Source organism: Garra rufa, chromosome 5, assembly GCF_049309525.1.
Source record: "Garra rufa chromosome 5, GarRuf1.0, whole genome shotgun sequence".
Taxonomy (NCBI): domain Eukaryota; kingdom Metazoa; phylum Chordata; class Actinopteri; order Cypriniformes; family Cyprinidae; genus Garra; species Garra rufa.
This window is the reverse complement of record NC_133365.1, coordinates 18,226,610-18,250,837: the sequence shown is the minus strand read 5'-3', so window position 1 is coordinate 18,250,837 and position 24,228 is coordinate 18,226,610. Positions and strand designations below refer to the sequence as shown.

Below are 24,228 nucleotides of genomic sequence, written 5' to 3'. Positions count from 1 at the left end.
ATAAACATGTTAGTCTTAATGGCCATTCAAAACAAACAAAAAATATCTAGCTAGATCTAGATATTTTTTTTAAAAAGCTGAACTCATTTTCTTGTCTGAGATTCTGTAAAAGAGCACAACAATCAAACGCGACCATCTAGCACACGTTTACATAGAAAAATAATGTAAAAATGCATTATGTTTGAATGGCCCATTAGTCTCTCACCTTTAGAAACATGTCATTGCCACATGTAGGGTCACAAGGAACTAACACTATAACTTGATACACATTAACCTGGTCTATTGTTCTTCATTCTAGAATGTTCTGTGAGAGCTCAAATCTGACAAAAATTTCATTGAGACTGAAAATACAAAACAAACTGATGAATGCTGGGCAGTCGATATCCAGTGTACAGTATATAAACAGGGTAACATAAGCAAAGCGACACAGGACTCTCACCTTTGCTGGCTTTGGCATCTGCTGGTCTCTCAGGTTCCTTTCCTTTAGCTGTGAGATAAAGAACATAGGAAATATAATTTATAATTTACAGCATCTCTTGTCCTAATGCACCTGATTATTCAGCACTTAAGAACATTAGCCATCTAACCAACAATAAAAGAAAAAGGCAAGGGTCAATCAATATACACTACATTTTTGACTCTTTCCACTTTACGTTTTCTGAATTATTTGCATGGGGTGAGGCCTTGTGTGAGTTTGTCCACACACAAAAAAAGAAAAACATCTGTGGCACAGACTAGAGCAGTCTAGAGCATTATAGAGCAGAAAACGGCAAGAATTTCCATCCTCCCAATCATTATTGTGAGGAGTGCAAACAAAATGTGGGGATGATGTTTGTGTCCATACAATGAGCAGCAAGAATTACATTATTTCAAACATTTCAGAATCCCCTGCTGTGATCATAACATACATTAACCCACATATCTCTGATGGACAGAGAACACAGACAGTATATAAAAAATACTGCACAGACTGAGAACAAAGAGAAGTGATGTTTCTGTAAAATAGGACAGGGGCTAAGAGGCATCCTTCCTTCCCTTAGGGCAGCCACATTGATTAATGCACACTGACTGAAGTCACAGGATACATCTATATGTTCTTTGCCATGTGGACAGGAATTCTGGGAATATGTGAATGATTGGTCACTTATTTAATATAGAAACAAAACTGCAGATTAATTATTACGGTTTATTATCTATGAACAACTTAAGACAGCAGCGTTCCCACCCATTTTGGACAATGAACTCTTATTATTTTTCAAGTCATGTGATTAAACCTTTTATAAAGATTTCCAGGTTTTCTATGACTATGGGAATCCTGTATAAGGTTTTCAAACAAGTGGTTCTCAACTTAGAGCCCTCAAATAATTTCCAGTGGCACCCCATTAAGTCTTAAAATTATGTAAATTCAATTATATTAACATAATTTTAAAGGAGTTGTTCACTTTCAGAACAAAAATTTACAGATAATGTACTCACCCCCTTGTCATCCAAGATGTTCATGTCTGTCTTTCTTCAGTCATAAGGAAATTATGTTTTTTGAGGAAAACATTTCAGGATTTCTCTCAATATAATGGACTTCTATGGTGCCCCCGAGTTTAAACATTACAAAAATGCAGTTTCAAATGGCTCTAAACGATCACAACCGAGGAAAGAAGGGTCTTATCTAGCAAAACGATCAGTTATTTTCTAAAACAAATTACAATTTATATACTTTTTAACCTCAAATGCTCGTCTTGTCTAGAGCTGTGTGTACTCTGTGTGGAGATTAAAAAGTATATAAATTGTAAATGTTTTTAGAAAATAACCAATTGTTTCACTAGATAAAACCCTTCTTCCTCGGCTGGGATCATTTAGAGCCATTTGAAGCTACACTTAAGCTGCATTTTGGAAGTTCAAACTCTGGGGCACCATAGAACTCCATTAAATGGAGAGAAATCCTGAAATGTTTTCCTCAAAAAAACAACAGTTCTTTACGACTGAAGTAAGAAAGACATGAACATCTTGGATGACAAGGGGTTGAGTACATTTTCTGTAAATTTTTGTTCTGAAAGTTAACTCCTTTAATGAAAATGGTAAGAAAAACGTTACAAACATAGATGTACAACATTAAACTGCTATCGTGTTTTTTTTTTATTTATTGCACCAGAAGTACCAGAGGTAACGTTATGTATCAGCTTAAACAGGCCGGTCTTCAAATATTGTCTTGGACAAAGGGGCCCCTGAAGAAAAAAAGTTGAAAACTCTCTTCTAAATCTAATGAAATATAATGGATACAGTATTTACAAAAAGATCAAAGATGTCAATGAAAGACATCCCTTGTCAAAAAATTCCAGATCAAACTTGATAAAATAAAACTTGAGTTTATTCAGTAGGATTATATATTATTCTTAAAATCATTTTTGTTTTATTTCATATTATGAACCAACATGAGGATTTCCTGACATGGCTAGCCTAACTGTCAGACGACTGACAGTACATACTTGAATGTTTAAGCTAACATCGAAGACACATGACTTTTATTTATTTTATTTTTTCAATTAGCAACATGAATTTTAACAATAATATGTATCTACAGTTCACACAAAAAACCTCAAAGTTCTCATTTGGTAACGTAAAATAGCAAAAACTTGCATTTGAAACGGGGATATCTAATCTCTCTAACGTTGGAGTATGTGTAAATGGTATGCAGAAGACATTAATGGATAAGAGGAATTTCATGGCTATTACAAAGAATAAAACCGTATTGGTGTCACATTAATCTGGACATGAGCTCAGCATCGGTCCAGAAAAGCCCATGCTATCCGGCGACCATCCCATCCTCATCGAGCGGAGCACTTCCTTACCTTTCCGCCTGAAGAACGACATGATGAATCTGAAGCTGTGAAGGCTCGCTCAGCTCAGAGACAACATCCCGACAGCTCCCGAGTCCCTTCATTCATAACACTCTATCGCCACAGCTTTCGCTTTGATCATCCAAATCTGCGGTCACTGACAAAACCGAGAAATGTCCAGTCCCCTCTCAGCTGGCCCGGTCGCCATATTGTCAATAAACGCCTCACTTCCGGAGTGTCTGCGGCACAGCGTTCTGCTGGAATTATGGGAAAAGGCCTGACAAATGAAAAGACTTCATACCTATACATGCTACATACGATTACTCATTTATAATATCTCTTGAAGAATATAGTGTTTTATCAAATGACAGGACATTTCAAGCAGTGACAGTAGGGTCCTGCAGCTAGGTGACATTTTTTTGACTGTTGTAAACATTTCTACCTGCATCATTCCAGTCGTTGTAGGATAGACATTACTAATGAATCAGTGTCTTTTACATTATTAAGACTTGCATTGGTTAATATAATGATGTCTTACTGAAATATGTAGTAGAAAACCCATGAAAGATACATATTTTAGACTATGGGGGGCGCCATTGTGACATGAAATGGTTGCATTTGGTGAGCTACTGGGGCTACCTGTTGCTATTTTATTTTCATTTTTTTACCACAACACAACTCTTAAAGTAAAATGCTGATACAGTGACCACAGCTACTGAAAGAGCTAGCTTACAGGTTGAGATGGATATAACCAAATGGTGTACCATCGATTTTCCCCACAAGGAGTCTAAACAGCCCTGGAAATCAAGTGAAATCCACGCTAAGAAACTCCTTCAGTGGCTGAGACATCATTACAAGTGTCGGCATGTTTACATCCTGCAAGAATGGCATCTAGTGTTTCTTCTCTCTGCCATTTGTAGGCTCTTTCAGTAGCTGTTCTATACTAAAAGCCCCAAAGGCATCAGGTCTAAAGTGGAGAGAACAAAGACACAGGTCTTTAGGAAGTTTTATTCGTTCTCATTCTTTTCTCCTCTTCTTATCACTAGGAAAAGCAGTTACATCGCTTCTCTTGTTGTCCTGAAAATGACAACCAAAAGCAGCACAATGTGGCATTGTATCAGTATTTTACTTTCTGAGTTGTGTCACGGTAAAAATAGCAACAGGCAACCATTGCATGTCATTGAAATAATGGCGCCCTCCATATTCCAAAATATGTATAAACCAATGTGGATTTTTTTAAGTAACATAAGTCTGTAATGGGTTTTCCACTACTTTCAATAAGAGACATAATTTACATTATATTAATCCATACAAGTCTTAATACCTAGGGTTCCCATTAATAATTGTATCCTAGCATACTCAAGAAACTTATTCTTTAATTAAGTATTTGGTGTATGTACATTTACGTGACTTATTTGTACTTTGACAGACGAGTCTGGTTTGTCATAAGCAGGGGGCAGTATTTTAGATAAATGTATTTAAAATACGTATTTGAAATACAAAATACTATTTTGTATTTTGTATTGTAAAGCCTTTGGGAAAGATCTAATGTAATTTGTATTTAAATACATTTAAGATGAGTATTTTGTATTTTCAAAATACATAAAATACTTTGTGCCAATCAACCTCTTTATCAGGGTGCTGATTTAGTTCAGACACACCCCTCCCCCAACCTTAAAGGGATAGTTCACCCCAAAATGAAAATTTGATGTTTATCTGCTTACCCCCAGGACATCCAAGATGTAGGTGACTTTGTTTCCTCAGTGGAACACAAACGAAGATTTTTAGCTAAAACTGGTGCAGTATGTCAGCCATATGGGAGTGGATGGGCACCAGACCTTTAAAAGTAAAAAAAAAAACAAAAAAACATGCACAGACAAATCCAAATTACACCCTGCGGCTCGTGACGATACATTGATGTCCTAGGACACAAACGATCGTTTTTTGTGAGAAAATGAACAGTATTTATATCATTTTTTACCTTTGATACACAGCAATGTCCATCTGTCCTGAGCACGAGTTTATCATCCGGCTCGTTACATGTGTACACGCTCTGGAGTAGAATATGCAAACGCCGTAAGGGGAAACCGGTAAAAGGTCCCGGATGAGTTTGCGCAAGCAAACATAATCTTTTAGTTTTAAATCGGTTTAAACAATCAGGATAAGCGCAAGTAATTACCATTTTGAATAGCCGCTATACCCACAATCTCTGTGCTCTGTGTAAACAATGAGTGTCGTATACACTCGACAGATCGCTTTTTTTAATTTGTTTGCGTATTCTACGCCAGAGCACGCACACATGTAACGAGTCGGTTGATAAACTTGTGCTCAGGAGAGATGGACGTGGCTGTGTATCAAAGGTAAGTATGATATAAATACTGTTCAGTTTCTCACAAAAACCGATCGCTTCGTGTCTTAGGACATCAGTGTATCGTCACGAGTCACAGGGTGTAATTTGGATTTGTCTGTGCATGTTTTTTTTTTACTTTTAAAGATCTGGTGCCCATCCACTCCCATTATTTGGCTGACAGACTGCACCAGTTTTAGCTAAAAATCTTCGTTTGTGTTCTGCTGAAAGTCACCTACATCTTGGATGCCCTGGGGTTAAGCAGATAAACATCAAATTTTCATTTTTGGGTGAACTATCCCTTTTAACACTCATGCACGTGAGTCAGCACTGGATCAGCGACTTTTTCAGTTTTCTGCATTAAGGTAAGGGTGTCATCATGATCAATTCCTTGTTGATTAAAGTTAAAATGTTGCATCATTCAGATTTGCCTTCAGTAAACATGAAAGAACCCTGAAAAAAGTCCCCTGATTCAGATGCTCCTGAAGCTGCAAAAACACACTAACATAACTAACAACATCCAGAATCAGGACAATGAAATATCCATTCACAAAATTCAGCCCAACCAAATTATAAAAGCACACAAAGAAAATTATCTATCCTATTGGAATGAAACGACAGAAAAACAAAGTAAACTTGAATGTTATTTGGCCCTACATAGAGATTACGCAACTGCAGATTATCTGAGTACAGTGAAAAACTGTAAATTAAGAAGACAAATGACGAGGTACAGACTGAGCAATCATACTCTGACTATAGAGACGGGCAGATATCGACAGCACTGGCTGCCCAAAGAGAGCCGCATCTGCCCATACTGTAATCATGGGGAAGTGGAGACAGAGCAACACTTCCTCACCAGCTGTCCCAACTACCAAGAAATTAGAACAAAATTTTATCCAAAATTTGAAACACTTTGCCCTGACTTTAAAATGTTAAACAAGAAAACACAACTTCAATATTTATTAGGTGAAAAACAAGATTGTATCTTACTAGCAGCAAGATACATTGATGCCTGTCACAAAAAGAGGGAGGAGTCAACAAATCAGTGATGCGCCCGCCACATACACACACAAACACACACACAAACACACACACACACACACACACACACACACACACACACACACATCACATTGAATTTTAAATTGTTCATAGAATTCTAATGTGTTCATTATTTGTCCTGCTTTTTAAAAATGTATATACATGCATGTTTCTGTTGCATACATATCTGTTTTACATTCAATGTAAACACTCTGCTTTGGCAATACACTGTAATAATTGTCATGCCAATAAAGCACATATTGAATTGAATTGAATTGAATAAAAAAGCATGACACGTGTAGGAGACTGTTAGCCAGTCAGTTTTGATATATTTTTTTTAATCTATCAACTTTGTGTTATTGAGTTCTTGTTACTGAGTTGAAGTCATGATGGTGATAAAACGTAATAAAAGATGTTTGGGGGAAAAAAAATAGTTTTGTTTTTCCTACAGGGCAGGGGAAGGGAAGATCATTTCTAATCAGTAGTACACATCTAAATGTTTTTGTTTTGTATTCAGAATATGTCCAGATATATTTCAGCCTAATAGGGATGCCTGCACTTGATGGCCAATTTCACATGTATTTTGTGTATTTTAAAAATACTGTATTTGTATTTAAATACATTTTTCCACTCAGTATTTTGTATTTTTATTTTAAATACATTTCTATGTATTTATGCCCATCTCTGGTCATAAGGATTTTTTTCTACCTTTTCAAATAACCATCTGATATTCCTTGGATCTGGTTTCCTTGCGATAATCATATTTTTTTGCTTCGAAGCAGTATGTACAGTGATATATGGTGTATATGAATAAATAAATTGATTTAAGTGATGATTTTCATGATCTTATTAACACCATGTGGAATTTTTGTACTTTTAAAAATATCATCAAGGGTGTATAATAGCAAATTATACAAAATCAGAAGACACAAATGGAATTAAACTTATCAAATGGTCTTTTACATTTTCATCATATCGCCATATGCTGGGTCATTCAGAAGTGGACTGCTGTATAACACTTTGTGAGTTAATTGCTGTTTCATTTCTTAAATGTACAAGGACAAAGTCTGTACTGCCACCCTTTTAGATAGAGTACCAATGAATGAAAGACAAAACACTTCACCATTAACGTTTTATTGCATGAAAATTTTGAACAATGCCAAAATGGTTCGTAAACTTGTGCGTTGTAACAGAGGCAAACAGAAAAAAAAAAAAAAAAATCAAAGGTACCTCAGCTTGACAAGTTCTGTCCAATTCTATCTAATTTTATAATTTCCCTTTAATTTCCCTTATTATTTTCAACCGTTAAAGCGTTTATCTGAAGCTGTATTCATAAGGAGTTTCCTGCTCTGAGTGTGTTCTCCAAGGAACAGCGGAGATCATCAAGCAACATCCATGCTGAAAACACTTTGGACGTCACCATCATTGTTGCACTGCCCAGGAGTCCAACAAACAGAGAAGAAAAACTGCCGAGAAATGCAAAACATATTAGAATTCGACGAAAGACAAAAAGTGATAGTCTACCCAAAAACTAAAACTCTGTCATCATTTACTCACCCTCATTTTCTCCGTTGGAACACAAAAGAAGATATTTTGAAGAGTTTTGGTAATCAGACAGTTCCCACTGACTTCCATTGTATTTGTAAGTTAACATAAGTTAATGGGAAACGATACTGTACGTTCTTCAAAATATCTTCTTTTTACGTTCCACAACAGAAAGAAAGTCATACAAGTTTGGAACGACATGAGGGTAAGTAAATAATGGATTGGAAATTTAGACTTTTAGATGAACTATCACTTTAATATGTGCATTTTGCTGATATCACAACAAAAAGGATCTATGTCAGATCATTCTCACCTCTATGATCAGCTCATGCTTATTTCTGCATGGCCTGCTCAATGGCAGTCACAACTGCTTTGAGTTTTGCATCGGAGTCCACAAATCCATCGCCATTCTGTCAAAGGAAATATTGGCCATTTAAAATACTATAGATTATACTGTGTTGTGCAATAGTTAAGACATGTAACTACAATAAAATGCAATTCAAATGAGTTTTAGTATAAAGGTAAATGAGATATATAAAATTGTTATCTTTGATAGCAAACACAGTGAAAGCAGATCAATTCCTACCTTCTTTGAGTGCACCAACTTCTTGTTTACCTCCACCTCAAACCAGCCGGTGGTTGAGGGTGTGCCCTCACCAGTCTGAGCATGGAAAATTACAGTCAAATTAGAACACAATGAGCTTTTGCACATGCACATTTAACAATACACATTTTATTTTCAAAATTACAACAAATGACAAAAATATAAATAACATACAATCTCAAGTTCGCCTGGGAATTCATCCTCAAGCAGAGTCTTGAGTTTGGTGAACTGTTTGAATAACAGAAGAAACAGGTGTCATGTGGATGGACAAGATTCTCCCACAAGTTTTATTTGATTTTATATTATATTTTATGCGAGTAAATAAAACTTACCTTGGGCCTGTACCCTCATCCACCACTAGGAGATAACAAACACACACATAATTATTTAAATAACATTCGCCTCATTGGCCAAACAGAAATTTGCATGGTAACTATGTTTTTTTTAACCTTTGAGACTTGCGTGAGAGCCAGTAAATGAGCGAATGCATTTGTTTACAGTAACCTTTCTGGTTCAGTATTGCGAGCTACGCATGGCTTGCGAAAATGTAAAGAAAAAATATTTTATCTATGCTGGAATCCAAACAATTCAACTTAACAATGCTGCTTAACCACAAACAAAGAAACGCACGGGTGTTTCTGAGCAACCAGACCACACCGAGCGAAGCAAGAACAACGCTAACGTTACCTATTCTAGTCGTGATTATTGCATGAGATATAACGAAAAAAGCTTTAATCTGTTAAATCCATTTACATTTAGGTTTTTTTTTCCAAGTTAAATTAAACGTGTAGTTTAAGTCAAGTGAATTCTTAAAAAGTAAAATTGTTTAATTATACGTAATGCTCGTCTGTGTGGCGAAATAAATAATGACCTACCAGTAAATGATATGAACTTTGACGGTCATCCTGAGAGTTGCTGCGGGTCTTGACTGGATCAAGCAGTGGTTGTGCAATGGCGTGTGCAGACGCTCAACTAAGCAAAATACTTTCGGTTCTGGATAATATTGTAATGCCGTTTCCTGGATTGTTATGAAAGATTTTAGGCGGAGCCAGTGGTTGCACCACCAGCAGAAAAAAAACACACCCCTCCCCTCGCGAGACATTATCTACTTCCGGTACACCACCCTTTAGCTAAGGGTGTTTACCAAAAAAGGGTTTTTTTCAGTATAGTTACACAATTTTGTCACTTGACAGATTATCTGCAGTCAGCCGGGCATTTGCTTAAAATAAACAGGCAGTTTAGGACTTGACATTTTATTCAGCAGTAAATGAACTTGACTTGAATTATTGATGTCAGTTTTATGAATAGGTCTGTAGTAGATATTGGTCAGTCATTATTACATATAATAATATACAACTATTATATACAGCCTCTACAAAGTAACATCTCAGATCTCACGATATGCTTAAATTCATAAAAAGAAACGAATTTGCAACAGCTCATTAACACAAAGAACTCTACCATTTAAGTTTAATTATTGGCTAACAGCAAAATATCACTTGACAAATGTGGCCATGGACCACAAAATCAGTCAAGACAATCTTTTAAAATTGAAATTTATAGATCATCTGAAAGCTGTATAAATAAGCTTTCCACTGATGTGTGGTTTGTTAGGATAGGACAATACTATTTAAAACTATTTGAAAATCCTGCTATCTTAGGGTGCAAAAAAAATCTAGATATTAAGTAACTCGCCTTTAATGTTGTCCAAGTGAAGTTCTTAGCAATGCACAGGCCTATTACTAATCAAAAATTAAGTTTTGATATATTTATGGTAGGAAATTTACAAAATATCTTCACTTAATATTTTTGGCATAAAAGAAACATTGATAATTTTGACCCATAGGCTACAGTGAATTGTTGGCTATTGCTACAAATACACCTACTGAAAATAGTATTTGAAATGCAATAAGGCAATTTTATAAGTGCTGACATTCGTGTATTTCATAGCAACAGTCTCGAGGGCATTTCTGCAACTATCCAAGCATGTTTCACAAGATAAGCTTTGTCTCACTCCTTGGGCAATCTGAACTATCAAAACAACTTGCCTTCTGAGATTGTTTTTGTCTATGGAGGATTTACGCATACAAACCTTGCAAGCTATAAATGATTTTAGATATTATACAAGTAAATACATTAGTTTAATATTATTCATGACTTAAATGTTGATTACACCAGGGTCTGTCTGAATACTGGATTCTGATTGGCTGACAGGTATGCATTAAAACCGTTTAATGCACAGGTAGTACCAAGTCAGTTTAATCACTTTCTATATTAATGCGCTGATTTAACTGATGCGCACAAACACAGAGAAAGAGACAGAGAGAGAGAGAGAGAGAGAGAGAGAGGTCGGGGATTGGGGATTGCAGATTGCGCTGCGCACACACACAAACTTCAACGTCAACGCTTCCATGTGACTTTTATTAATAAAATAGCCTAGATAATAGATCGCTATTGTATTATATTTTTGAAGTAAAACAGCATCATTGTTTGTAGAGAGACATGCAGATGCAGGTAAAGCACAGACAACTGTCTCTCTCTCTCTTTCTCTGTCGAAGGATCAATAATTAATTGAAATAAATGCTGTAATTCATTCAAATAAATGTGATCTTACCGCACTATTTTATCTCTGTGTCTGATTTGAAGTATGCAGAATGCTAGAGCTAGTGAGCCGTAACTGACAAAAATAACCATAATATTTACCTTTCCATTCAAATATTGCGCTAAAACATCATTAACGACTTTAACTTGTCATTGCTGGCAAATGACCATGGTATAAGCGGGATAATGCACGGCTATCTGTGAGGGGGTAATCATAACACGGAGGCAAAGAACCACCCGATGCGAAGTGCATTTAAAATCCTTTAATGCATGGCAAGTGGTTGATTATCCTTATTCCATGGTAAGTTATAGACAAGTTAAAACTAGTAGCCTATTGCTCTTTTCAGCACAATATTTCACCATATAGGACAGGTAAAAATGACAGTTATTTTTGGCAGTTACAACATGTTATCTCTAGCATTCTGCCTTCTTTAAATTAGACACAGAGATAAAATAATGCGGTAAGATCACATTTATTTGAATAAATTATAGCATTAATTTAAATTAAGTATCGATCGAAAGAGAGAAACAGAGAGATGACAGTTCTGTGTGCATTACCTGCATCTGTATCTCTCTCTACAAACAATTAATTACTTTACCACATTGTTGCTAAAGGGAATATAATGTAGCGATCTAGTATCTAGGCTATTTTATTATTGAAAATATGGGGAAACGTTGACAACAAGTTTACAGTCCTGCTTGAAAGTTTGTAAACCCTTTAGATTTTTTTTGTATATTTTTGCATAAATATGACCCAAAACATCATCAGATTTTCATATAAGTCCTGAAAGTAGACAAAGAGAACCCATAGCAATGACTATCAAATGTCAGTACGTGACCTGTTTTATTCAAAGAACAGGGATCTATCAAAGTCTGATCATGTTTGTTGAAGTGAATCATGTCACGATCAAAGGAGATTACTGGGGACCTTGGAAAGATAGTTGATGTTGCTCATCAGGCTAGAAAAGGTTACAAACCATCTCTAAAGAGTTTGGACTCCACAAATCCACAGTCAGACAGATTGTGTACAAATGGAGGAAATTCAAGACCACTGTTACCTTCCCGAGAAGTGGTTGACCAGCACTCCAAAGCAGAACGTGTAATAGTCTGCAAGGTTGAAAAAGTTAACTTCTAAGCAACTAAAGGCCTTTCCCACATCAGCTAATGTTAATGTTCATGAGCCCACCATCAGGAGAACACTGAGCAATCATGGTGTGCATGGCAGAGTTGCAAGAAGAAAGCCACTGTTCTCTAAAAAGAAAATTGCTTGCGAAAGATAATGTGGACAAGCCAGAGGACTATTGGAGAAAGGTTCAATGGATGGATGAAACCAAAATAGAACTTATTAGTTTAAATGAGAAGCTATTAGATTTGGAGAAAAAAACACACTGCATTCCAGTTTAAGAATCTTATCCCATCTGTGAAACATGGTGGTGGTGGTAGTATCATGGCTTGGGCCTGTTTTGCCGCATCTTGACCAGGACAGCCTGCCATCGTTGATGGAACAATGAATGCTGAATTATACCAGCAAATTTTAATGACAAACCTCAGGACATCTGTTTAAGAACATAGTCTCAAGAGAAAATGCAGCAAGACAACAACCCCAAGCACACAAGTCATTCTACCAAAGAACGTTTACAGAAGAACAAAGTTAATGTTTGGAATGGCTGAGTCAAAGTCCAGACCTCAGTCCAATTAAAATGTTGTGGAAGGAGCTAAGCAAGCAGTTCATAGGCGGAAACCCAATAACATCACAGAGTTTAAGTGGCTCTGTACTAAGAAATGGACTAAAGCTCCTACATGTTATTGTGCAGGACTGATCAGCATTTACAAGGAACTTTACCTTCAGCTACTGCAGCAAAAGGGGGTCACACCAGATACTGAAAGCAAAGATTCACATACTTTTGCAATGCACAGATATGTAACACTGGATCATTTTTCTCAATAAATAAATGACAAAGAAAAAAAAAATTTCTCACTTGTTTGATTGGGTTCTCTTTGAAAATCTGATGATGTATTGGGTCATATTTATGCAGAAATATAGAAAATTCTAAAGGGTTCACAAACTTTCAAGCAGCACTGTATGTGTGTGCACAGTGCAATCTGCGATCTCCGACCTCTCTCTCTCTCTCTGTGCGTTAGTGTGCATCAATTAAAGCAGTACATTAATACAGAACGGTTATTAAAATGACTTGGAACTACCTGTGCATTAAATGGTTATACTGCATACCTGCCAGCCAATCAGAATCCAGTAATCAGACCATGGAATAAACAATTTTAATGCACTTCGCCTTGGCCTCCACATAGTGCATTAAAATCGTTTAAAGCACAGCTAGCCGTGCATTATCTCTTACATAAACACCACCATCATAAACATGAAAACATGCACACTAATCATTGTCTTTATTCTCTGTGCCAGAGCTTTTGTGTCGTCTTTTGGATGGTGGCACCAGTTTTGCAGGTAGCTCATGAGGAAGCCCGAAGCCCTCCAACTTTACCTCAATGAGATGGCCAGCCAAAGCAAACTCTTCATCATCTAACATGCCATCACAGTCCACATCTGCGAGCCTCCAGATTCGTCCCAGAACTGAGCTGGGCAGACGAGTGGTCATCATCCAGCCCTTCACTTTAGACCCGCTCAGCTTTCCCTCATGAGGCGAGAGCTTGTAAAAGATCTCATCATACTTTTGTTTATCTTTTGACACCACCCATTCTTCATCTGAGATGTGATCTCTTTCTCCACTGGATCCAGAGTAATGAAATGGGTTCCCCACAATAAAAGGTCCCCTTTGAGTCCCCAGAAAAAGTCCTCCTTGCACTAACAGTTGCTCAGCTTGATCTTGTTCTTCTTGGCTTAGGAGAGGCATCAGCTTTGCTATGTCAGGGTTCAGGAACTCATCCAATCCTGCTAAGAGCTTAGGCTTGAGGCTTTTAAACTTGAAGTCGTGACTCATGAGTCGCTCCTGCGTTGATGTGAGAATTAAGATGTAAAAAATCAGACAGATATCATATATGTTTATTTAATTTTAACTTTCATGCTTATCCACCTTTTTCTTCAACATGGAAGTAAGCCTATGGGTGAGACTTCCAGTTCATTAGCTGCTATAGGGAAATAACATGAATGTGCAGTAAATGGTAAAACTGTTTGCACTACAAAGCAGTTTGTTCATAATTAATACAATACATTAAATTAACATGGTAAGTCACACCATTTTGCAATATCCAGCAGCAAATCAAGCTGTTTTGTACAGCTATGAGACTGGAAGCCATACCCATAAAATTTGAAAAGGTGGATAGTAGTGGCAGAAAATGCATTTTATAATGGGCATGCTTGATTGTAAAGTATTTGAACACCTGCATCTTGGCACAATCTGGAAAATCTCCAGGTGAAATCTGATATCTCTGTTGGATTCTTGAATAGATGATGGGAAGGTCATAGATTAGGTCTCTCTTCTTTTTTTCTTTGCAGAAAAGTAAAGGCATTTCTTCTTTTAGAGAGCTAATTATATAAGCATGGGCCTGTGGATGCAGAAAAGAAATAAGAGAACCAGATTAATGTTTTAGTAGGACTACTGAAAGAAAACAAGCAGGTAGATGTATTAATTTCTTCCACAGCAGCAATAGTCACTTAATTTTGTTTTCTTAAAAAAAACACCTTTCACACATTCTATATGTTCTGATCTCCAAGAGAACTGGATTTGCATTTTCAAGCAAAAGCAGTATGTCACATTGTGTAATAGAGATACAGCATAATTAATAATTACAGAGATAGTTTAGATCACCCTCATCTCATTTCAAACTTATAAGACTTTCATTTATCATCAAAACACAAATAAAGATATTTTTGATGAAACCTCAGAAAAATTTGACTTTTTTCCCCCATATAAACGTTCATCAACAAGCATAGACTATATCAAAAATCAGGTTTGAAGTTTTGTCTTTTATAAATGAATGAACGTCTGATGGATTTGGAAAGATATGAGGGTGAGTAAATGATGACAGAATTTTTTTATTTTTTTTTTTATTTTGGGTGAACTATCACTTTAATGTAAAGCATATACACTACCAGTCAAAAGTTTTTGAACAGTATGATTTTTATAGTTTTTTTTTAATTCTCTTCTGCACACCAAGCCTGCATTTATTTGATCCAAAGTACAGCAAAACAGTAACATTTTGAAATATTTTTACTATTTACATTTTAATATATTTTAAAATGTAATTTATTCCTGTGCTGAATTCTAAGCATCATTACTCATTGTAAAATTCTGATTTTCTGCTCAAAAAGCATTTATTATTAATATGTTAAGAACAGCTGAGTAGAATTTCAGGTTTCTTCGATGAATTAAAAAGTTCAGAGGAACAGCATTTATCTAAAACAGAACTCTTTTGTAACATTATAAATGTTTTTATCATTATTTTTGATCAATTTAAATCGATTTCTTTCCCAAAAATTACACTGACTCCAAGATTTTGAGTGGTATAGTGTATAATGTTGAAAAGCTTTTTATTTCAGTTAAATGCTGATCTTTGGGTCTTCTATTAATCAAGGAATCCTGAAAAAATGTACACAACTGTTTTAAATATTGATAATAATAATAATAATAATAATAATAATAATAATGTTTTCTGAACAGCAAATCAGCATATTAAAATGATTTCTGAAGGACCATGTGACACTGAAGACTGGAGTAATGATGCTGACAATACGAATACATTGATGTCGAATACATTACATTTTAAAATATTTTCAAATAGAAAACAGTTATTTTAAATAGTAAAAATATTTCACAATTTTTTCTGTGTTTTGAATCAAGTAAATGCAAGCTTGGTGAGCAGAAGAGACTTTAAGAAACACTGAAAATCATACTGTTTAAAAACCTTTGGTAGTGTAAATGCTAACAGATGAGGTCTTCAGTCAAAATAATTCACAAATTTATAGTTATACTAGTTTAAAGGTGATATTTAATGGATCTGTGCATTTTTTTCTCCAAGTGTTAAAGCAAAAGGTTTTTTTAATTAAGAGATTTTTTTATTAATTAAATTTAAAAAGTCAATGTAAATTAGTTAACACGTTTATTTTATTTCCTATCTTCTATCACTAGTCAAAGTAGGTGGTATATTAATGTGTCTTAACACATCTAGAAGATTTATTTGTTAATGTTTCTGAATATTGACAAATCTATAGTCTTAGATATAGAGGACCTCAAAGCTAATAAACACGGATTAATAGTGACTGAGGTTCACATGTGATTTCGAAGATCCAAATCAAGCACAAGTGTTCTCACCCTCACAAGTCGTGCTCGTTTCACCAGATCATTGAGTTTTCTCAGCGCAGAATTTCGTGGCAGGTTCTGAATATCTACAAAAAGGTCTTCCTCTTCTTTCTCAAACAGTTTCCGATTGTCTGTCATTCGCATTGGAGAGGACCAGAAGGAGCCGATGTAGACCCTCAGAACCTCTGGAGTGCAAAACACCTTCCCCAGTGACCACATGAGAGCGCCGTAGACTCGCATCAGCTCCTGGGAATCCACCATGTCAGCCTTGTTGAGCACCACCCTGAGCTTGTCCTCATTGCCTCGCAATGCCATTATAGTGTGTGAAAACTCATCAGAGATCTCTAGTTTGTGTGCATCACACAAAAGGATAATGCGGTCAACGTGCTCCGCAAACCACCGGATGACGGCCGGAAAGTCATACCCTGAAAGAATAAAATGTTGTAGAAATTCACAGGTGTTGGATCAGATATATCAGACACTGCACTCTTAAAAATAAAGGTTCTTTATTGGCATTGATGGCTCTATGAAGAACATTTAACATTCATGGAACCTTTCAAATGCAGAAAATGTTCTTTATAGTCAAAAATGTTCTTTTGATTTTTAAAATGTTCTTCAAAATGGTTCTTTTAAGAACTGTTCACTAAAATGGTTCTATGGCATCACTGCAAAAACATCCTTTTGGAACCTTTTTATTAAGAGTGTAGTGTCACATCTATAGTCTTTTATGGACAACATCAGTGAGAAGAAATTCATTTCAATTTCCTTTTTACACACTTATTGGCTCTAAAAGGTGGTTCTGCAGTGAGGCAATAAAAGAACTATTTCTGGTTTCCCAAAGAACCTTTCAGTGATTCGTGAAGAACATTTTAATACTCGTATTTAAAGGTTCTTTGTGGATCTATAGATGGCAATAAAGACCTTTTAACTTAGTACCTCTGCTCATTTTGCGTTTGGCCACAGACAGGATCCCTGGTGTGTCAATGATGCTGATACTCTCTAGGACTTGGTTGGGTAGATGCACACACTGGAATCTGAGAAAGATTAATGCAAATTCAGTATCTTTCAAAGTGACAGAACATGGGAAAATTCCAACCACAGATGCATCCTCAAAAGGATGCAGTCAGCTGAGCCAAATAATGATGCATGAGCTAATGCTTTCCTCTCTTGGCTATGTCCACCCATTCACATGAATGATTTCTACTGGCGAAGTCATTTTGACTTTTTTTTTTTTTACTTTTTCAGTTCAACAGAATACTTCTCCCCCTGCGATTATTATTTCTTCTTACTGCGTTATTGCTTCTATCTCACTCACCGATTGAGGAAGGTTGTTCCAAACGGGCTGAGTTTGCGGAAAGGCTTGCTGGGATCAACGGTTAAAGCATTGCCATGAATAATTCCCTCGATGTCTCCATGCATTATGGCAGTGAAACTGTCAGTTGTTGGTTCTGGGCCTATTCGGCTTCCTGGATACTCTTGTTCAAGAAGATATCTGCCACACATGAGACACAAATCACTTCAAGTACTTTAAGTAAGATGTGTGCACATCTTCTGGGGTAATATTTCAGTACAAAATAGGGGTGTGCGATAATGACAAAAAAATGATCTCTATATTTTTTGGAATTTTGTCGATAACAATAATTAGACAATATTTTGCTGAGCGTGTTATTGTGCTGGTACTTCGACAGGTTTCGGACTGCCGTGGACAGCTGATTCCAAAAGCTTTTAATATTTTTCATATTCTGTGCTGTGGTTAGTTTGCAGGAGTAACAGAAATTAACTTTTCCAATAAGTTTAAATTGATTTTCACCTTTTATGGGCAATTTAATCTGCATCTGAGGTGGCATTTATTCACACAGACTGATTAATGCAGAACATGAATGCATTTAACCTGCAGTTACAAATGCATAATTCCTCTTTTGATGTTTAAAAAAAATGTTGAATACTGATATTTGAAATGATTTGTTAAAAAAAAGGAAAATATTCTTCAAATATAAACTTAAAATCGCCAGGTGGCAGCAAATCATTGCATGAGTGAGTCATTGATAAATTCATTCAACAGATTCTGTCAAATGGCTGATTGATTCAGTAACAAAACACTGTCATGTTACTGTTTCTGAGTAGACGCAAAACAGTTCTGCTGTGGCTTTGTTTGAAACTATTGTCATTGTTGAAATACAGCTAAAACAAGAACTGCAATCGCAATCTGATATTTGGAGAAAAACATCACTTTTTGTGTAACATTAACTATATCAGATGATATAAATGTAAAATACATATACAGTGCTTTGCAAAAGTATTCATACCCCTTCATTTTTTTTTCACAATTTGTTTTGTTGCAGCATTATGTTAAGCTGCTTTAAATTTGTTTTTCCCCACATTAATTTACACTCCATACACCATAATAATGACAAAGCAAAAACCAGATTTGCAAATTTTACAAATTTATTAAAAATAAAACACTGAAATAAGTACATTGCATAAGTATTCATACCCTCAGTACATAGTTGAAGCACCTTTACAGCCTCAAGTCTTTTTGGGTATGATGTGACAAGCTTTGCACATCTGCATTTGGCAATTATCTGCCATTCTTTGCCTCACCTTTTCACCTCTCAAGCTCTGGCAGCTTGGATGGGGGCTGGTAGACATTTTCTAGAGTCCTAGTTGTTCCAATCATCTTCCATTATGGATAATGGAGGCTACATGCTTCTGTGAACCTTCAATGCAGCAGATTTTTTTCTGAACTCTTCCCTAGATCATTGCCTTAACGCAAGTCTGTCACTGAGCTCTACAGGCAGTAATCTTGACCTCAGGACTTGGTTTTTGCTCTGATATGCATTTTCAGCTGTTAGACCTTTTCTGAGAGGTGTGTGCATTTCTAAATCATACTCATTCAAATGAATTTGCCACAGTTTAACTCCACTCGAAATGTAGTAACATCTAGAAGCAATATGAATGCTCCTGAGCTAAACTTCGAGTGTCCCAGAAAAGGGTATGAATACTTATGCAACGGGATCTTTTCAGTTTTTTATTTTTAATAAATTTGCACAAATGTTAAAAACCTAGTTTTTGCTTTGCCATTATGGAGTAGGGAGTGTAGATTGATGTGGAAAAATAGTAATTTAAATTAGTTTAACATAAGGCAGCAACATAACAAAATGTGGAAAAAAAATGAAAGGGTATGAATAATTTCACAAGGCACTGTAAAAGTTATACAGGGGCATTTTTTTCTTCTCGATTTGTTATAACTTATGGCAGTCTATAGACTATAGTACTCCAAATGTATTTCCCGGTCTATCCGATTAGCACAGCCCAAAACATGACAATAACTGATTATTTTTAGCAGCAATAATCAGCAAAATATAAGAGTTTTGTTCAGTTTTTAGTGGCATTGTCTACGTTCAGTGATGCCAATATGGCAGATTGATGACGTGTTATGAAAACTCATTTTAAGTACACTCTCTGGGTGTGTTTTTGTTTGGTTTTCACAATATACTCGATAATGTTAAATTACCTATTGTTTAAACAACAATATATATCGTATACCCCTACTCCTATATATAATGTAATATAATGGGGTGAAAGATGACCCACATATTTCAAATTTTTTGCTGCTTTTATCGCTTATAATTGTGTATATTGTTCTAATGCAATTATTTCAATATTCACCTTATAAACGTGGTCTTGCCTGTAGAGCACTGACCCACCACTAGTATCATGGGCTTGTTGTCAAAGTCTGCATCTTCAAGGCTTGATGCGTGGAAATCAGAGAAGCCATAATACTTCTCCAGCGGGAGCAGTTTTTGCCGATAGAGGGTCTTTAGAGCTTCAGTAACTGTTTGAACTTCTTTTAGACATTTACCACCCCTTTTCTTCATTTCTTTACCAGCCATTGGGCTGCTGCACTCTTCAGAGTTTCAGTAGAGAGCTTCCTGTAGAAACAAAATAATACATATTTTAATACACCAGTTTATTTAACTTATGTGAGATGATATGTAGCATTTGTTGACATTTATTCTGTTCAGCTGTCTTGGCAAGTTAGGAGGAAGAAACTCCAAGGTTATAAATATTGTGGTTGACCAACACCAGACACAGAACACAGCTGCATTTAAATGACTCAAAGTCACAAGACCCAAGTACATGTAATAGTTTAAGAATGGCCTCAATCAATCTGAGCATATTTCAGTCAATGCATTGTTTAACTATTAATTTAATAATTGACTATGGCATTTAACGTTTCATTCTGCACACCATCAATGATCACATTTAACAATCGAAATGAGGCTGGACTAACTTTGACAGTGCTGTAGAGCTAACAGATGTGCTCTTAAATTAATGGTTACCCTAGACACATCTGTACAACAGAGGGGAGTAGTCACTTTCTCAGCACTCTCTCAAATTTGCCTGATGGGAAGAAAGTAAAGGTCCAAGTGGGTGGAGTGAGACATTCAGAAATGATAGTGTCACGGCATCTGGCGTCTGGAGCTCAGCCTCAGAGCTCATTAACATGCTGGATGTGGACCTAGAGCCCATGAATGGGTTTAAAGGACAAAAGCGCTGAGGGTGGAAACCAGACTGTGGGGATTATTACATATTACTTCACAATAGAGACATGAACATGTACATGCATTGTTTTATGTTAGATTTTGTAAAGCGTAAAATTGCAAAAACATGGTTATGTAAGCTTTTATAAACAGCAGTAATTACAATGCTTAGACAATAATGGGAAGCAGATCTTTTTTAAGCTAGAATCACAAATGTAATTGTTTTAAAAGTACAATTAGTTGATTTATTTTGCAATAATGGTTACTGCTTAACAAAGGTAATCACACACGCACGCACGCGCACACGCACACACACACACACACACACACACACACACACACACACACACACACACACACACACACACACACACACGTTGGGTTTACATGTTTTATGGGGACATTCCATAGGCGTAATGGTTTTCATACCGTACAAACCGTATTTTCTATCGCCCTACACCTACCCTACACCTAAACCTAGCCCTCACCGGAGATTGTGCACACTTTTTCTTCATCAAAAAAACTCATTGTGCATGATTTATAAGCCTGTTTCCTCATGGGGACCTGAGAAATGTCCCCACAAGGTCAAATTTTACTGGTATTACTATCCTTGTGGGGACATTTGGTCCCCATAACGTGATGAATACCAGGTGCACACACACACACACACACACACACACACACACACACACACACACACACACACACACTTAAATAAGTCATATTAAAAATGCCTAAAAAAACTGCTGAATGCTAAAGCTCTTACCTGTAGAGCCAGTTGGGATTTTCTTCATGGATGCAACAGCAGTTGTAGTTTACCTCATTACATTTCTTTTTTCCTTCTTGGTCAAACTGCACTGCAAAGTTGAGGCATTCGTTTTAGTATTGTATTTGTAGGTTTTAGAGGGTGGTGGTGTGCAGAAGTCTATTGTGTGCAGAGATCCAATGCTGGATAAAGACAAATCTCCTCCTCCCCAGTCAGAAACTGTAAAGCATCATCAACTATTTTCCACGCCTGTTCAGCACTAACAGTGCTTGCCTCTAGTTCTGTCTTCTTATATTACATATATAATTTACTGAGACATAATAAGGGAGAGGTCTGAGTAAGCCTTTAAATCATAAGGCGTATACTGAGATTACCAAGTTTATCATCCTTATTATCTGGGAAAGTGGTCACTGAATGAACAGTTCAGCAGACTTTGATATAATTTCCCCACGTTTATCTGCTATAAATTAAGGTTAAATGTATAAGTATTCAGTCTTTAGTTGTTTTTAAACTGTGCAAATCAATATCAAGTACAAAGTTTTGTTATAACTTTCTCCATTGGATTGAATTGTAACAGTAAGATGGTTTGTGACATTAATGGAAAACATGGAAATCAGTTTGAATTTTGTACATGCATTTATTTTTAATCAAAATTACTTATAAGTGCTAAATCATTTCATACCAACCCTCATCTGCCAGGGAATCTGCCAACTCCATCCGTTTCATTTTAGGTATTTCATTGGAAATTGTGAAGAAAAAAGTAAACCTATTAATTATTGCATCATTATATAGGCTACATAATAATTACATTTGTAAAAAATCAGTAATGGTATGTAAAGCAGATTTGTTAAGGGCATCATATGTAACAGGTAAACAAACCTATTACAGAAATTTGACCTAAAAATATTTAAATGCATTTCATTAATTAATAATTAATTTATTTAAATTAATACTTATTCGCAAGATCACACAAGATCAAGCAGAAAATTAGACGTAAGTTAATTTCTATTGGCTGTGTAAAGAAGTAGGCCTAACTACATTTAAAAAGTGCTAACTTTGTTTGTAATTTTTTTTATTTAACTGTGTCATACTACATTCAGTGTAAATTTTTCGTTTACTGATTCACTTGTAAATGAAACAGCAAAACAAAAACAAAAAAATGAAACAGCACAACTGAAAAACTGCTAAATCGGTCCGTGTACCTACGTATAATTGGTTTTCTCGATTTTGTTTTTAAAACAAACAAACGAATAAATGATTGGTTTATGCAATATTTACATTTTCTTGAGAACACAAAAACGAATTTCATTCATATTTTCAATTTTGTTTTCATTACACGTCGTTCAAATGCAGATATTAAAAAGTCAACAAAACCAAATCGAAAAATTAAAGTTTTTTTGAACAAAGCGCGTTTTAGTACACCGGAAGCTCTCTGCTGCCACTTTCACTTGAGACGGGCGTAAACATACGGAGCCCGCAGCGTCACCTGCAGGAGAAAAATAATCAATCCGTGGCGAAGGTTTTGCAAATTGTCCCCTGAGTTTATAAACCGTTTCTGAAAAACGATAGAGTTTGGAGAGGAGAAGGTAAAAAGCAATACAAAACTGTACCGGTGATGTTAATTATTTTGCTTTCAAACTGAATGCAATGTAATAATATATATTTATTAATAACATTAACATCATGCATCTAACTCTGGGTGAAAAGCTTATAATACAATCACTAAAATATGTCGTCATAAGAATGAATAGTTTGCAAACACATTTCTAGGTTATTTAAAAATAAAACATTCATGAATTATTGTATTAGAAACATTTTACTGTCTTAAGTGCACTCATTTATTAGCCTATAAATTAAAATAATAATAATTATTATTAGTAGTATTATTTACGGTGACGCAAACAGCTTATATGCTGTTTCAGCTATTAAAATAGTTCAGGAAAGTGGTTGCTTCATTTAGTTTTTTTATTAAATTAATTTAGAAAAATGTTTAGAGCATTTTATTGTTCGTTCAATATAAGTTTTTTTTTTTAAGTAACAACCAAGCAGCCAGCGACAGACAGTGAGTTGATCATAGCCTGTGTTTGATCAGTTTTGCCTTCTCAAATCATCACGACTTGCCTACAATAAAATCTATAGGCCTAAAAGGGTTCAAGTATAAAACAATGTTAATTTCAACAATAAACTAATATAAAAGTGTTTATATTCACCGCCTGTGTTTTATCCTATTGGTAATTATTGTAAAATAAAGGCTAAAACGCTTGTGTTTTCTGAGTCAGTGTCGCAAGGATGAAGTTGCCAATCGCCATTTCCTCTTTGGACGCTTTTAGAGAGAAATTAATCTTTACAGACTACATAATGAAATAGTTTTTGTTTTTGATTTGTTCTATTTCGTTAAGTAATAATTTAAAGCTTTCTATAAATACATGTATCTTGTCCGTGAATTATGTATTCGCTGAGTTTTGCTGAGAATAACTCCTATTGAGATGACATGAGGGGTCATGTTTGTTTTCAACGTTTCAAGCACCGTTTGCAACGTTTTGTTGATATTGTGAGTGCACACAAATAAAAGTAGACCCTTTACAGTTTCGAATAATGTATTACTCGTACCTTTATGAGCAAAAATAACGGAATATTTTAAATTGTTTCCACTGCAAAAATGCAAGTGATTGTGCT

The 24,228-nt window shown here is 35.6% G+C and overlaps 3 protein-coding genes across 4 annotated transcripts in view; all 3 read right to left on the bottom strand.

Annotated features, from left to right (window-relative positions):
- akap10 (A kinase (PRKA) anchor protein 10) overlaps positions 1–3,046 on the bottom strand; it is a 33,115-nt gene extending 30,069 nt beyond the window's left edge. For both annotated transcript variants that reach the window (XM_073840393.1, XM_073840394.1), the window contains exons 1-2: positions 2,844–3,046; positions 440–487 (exon numbers count right to left, since the gene is read on the bottom strand). In XM_073840393.1, the coding sequence (XP_073696494.1) occupies positions 440–487; positions 2,844–2,865 (70 nt within the window). In that variant the 5' untranslated portion in view covers positions 2,866–3,046. The remainder of the gene's footprint in view (positions 1–439; positions 488–2,843) is intronic.
- A 4,291-nt stretch (positions 3,047–7,337) lies between these two features.
- Positions 7,338–9,397, bottom strand: selenow1 (selenoprotein W, 1). The gene is made up of 6 exons (XM_073841096.1): positions 9,244–9,397; positions 8,701–8,725; positions 8,543–8,596; positions 8,351–8,425; positions 8,078–8,174; positions 7,338–7,685 (listed from the first exon to the last, which is right to left on the bottom strand). The coding sequence occupies exons 1-5, from the start codon at positions 9,270–9,272 to the stop codon at positions 8,097–8,099; spliced, it is 261 nt and encodes an 86-aa protein (XP_073697197.1). The 5' UTR covers positions 9,273–9,397; the 3' UTR covers positions 7,338–7,685; positions 8,078–8,096.
- A 222-nt stretch (positions 9,398–9,619) lies between these two features.
- Positions 9,620–21,690, bottom strand: ehd2a (EH-domain containing 2a). The gene is made up of 7 exons (XM_073839941.1): positions 21,553–21,690; positions 19,912–20,174; positions 17,558–17,734; positions 17,179–17,276; positions 16,255–16,667; positions 14,324–14,488; positions 9,620–13,932 (listed from the first exon to the last, which is right to left on the bottom strand). The coding sequence occupies exons 2-7, from the start codon at positions 20,133–20,135 to the stop codon at positions 13,360–13,362; spliced, it is 1,650 nt and encodes a 549-aa protein (XP_073696042.1). The 5' UTR covers positions 20,136–20,174; positions 21,553–21,690; the 3' UTR covers positions 9,620–13,359.
- Between the last annotated feature and the right edge of the window lie 2,538 nt (positions 21,691–24,228).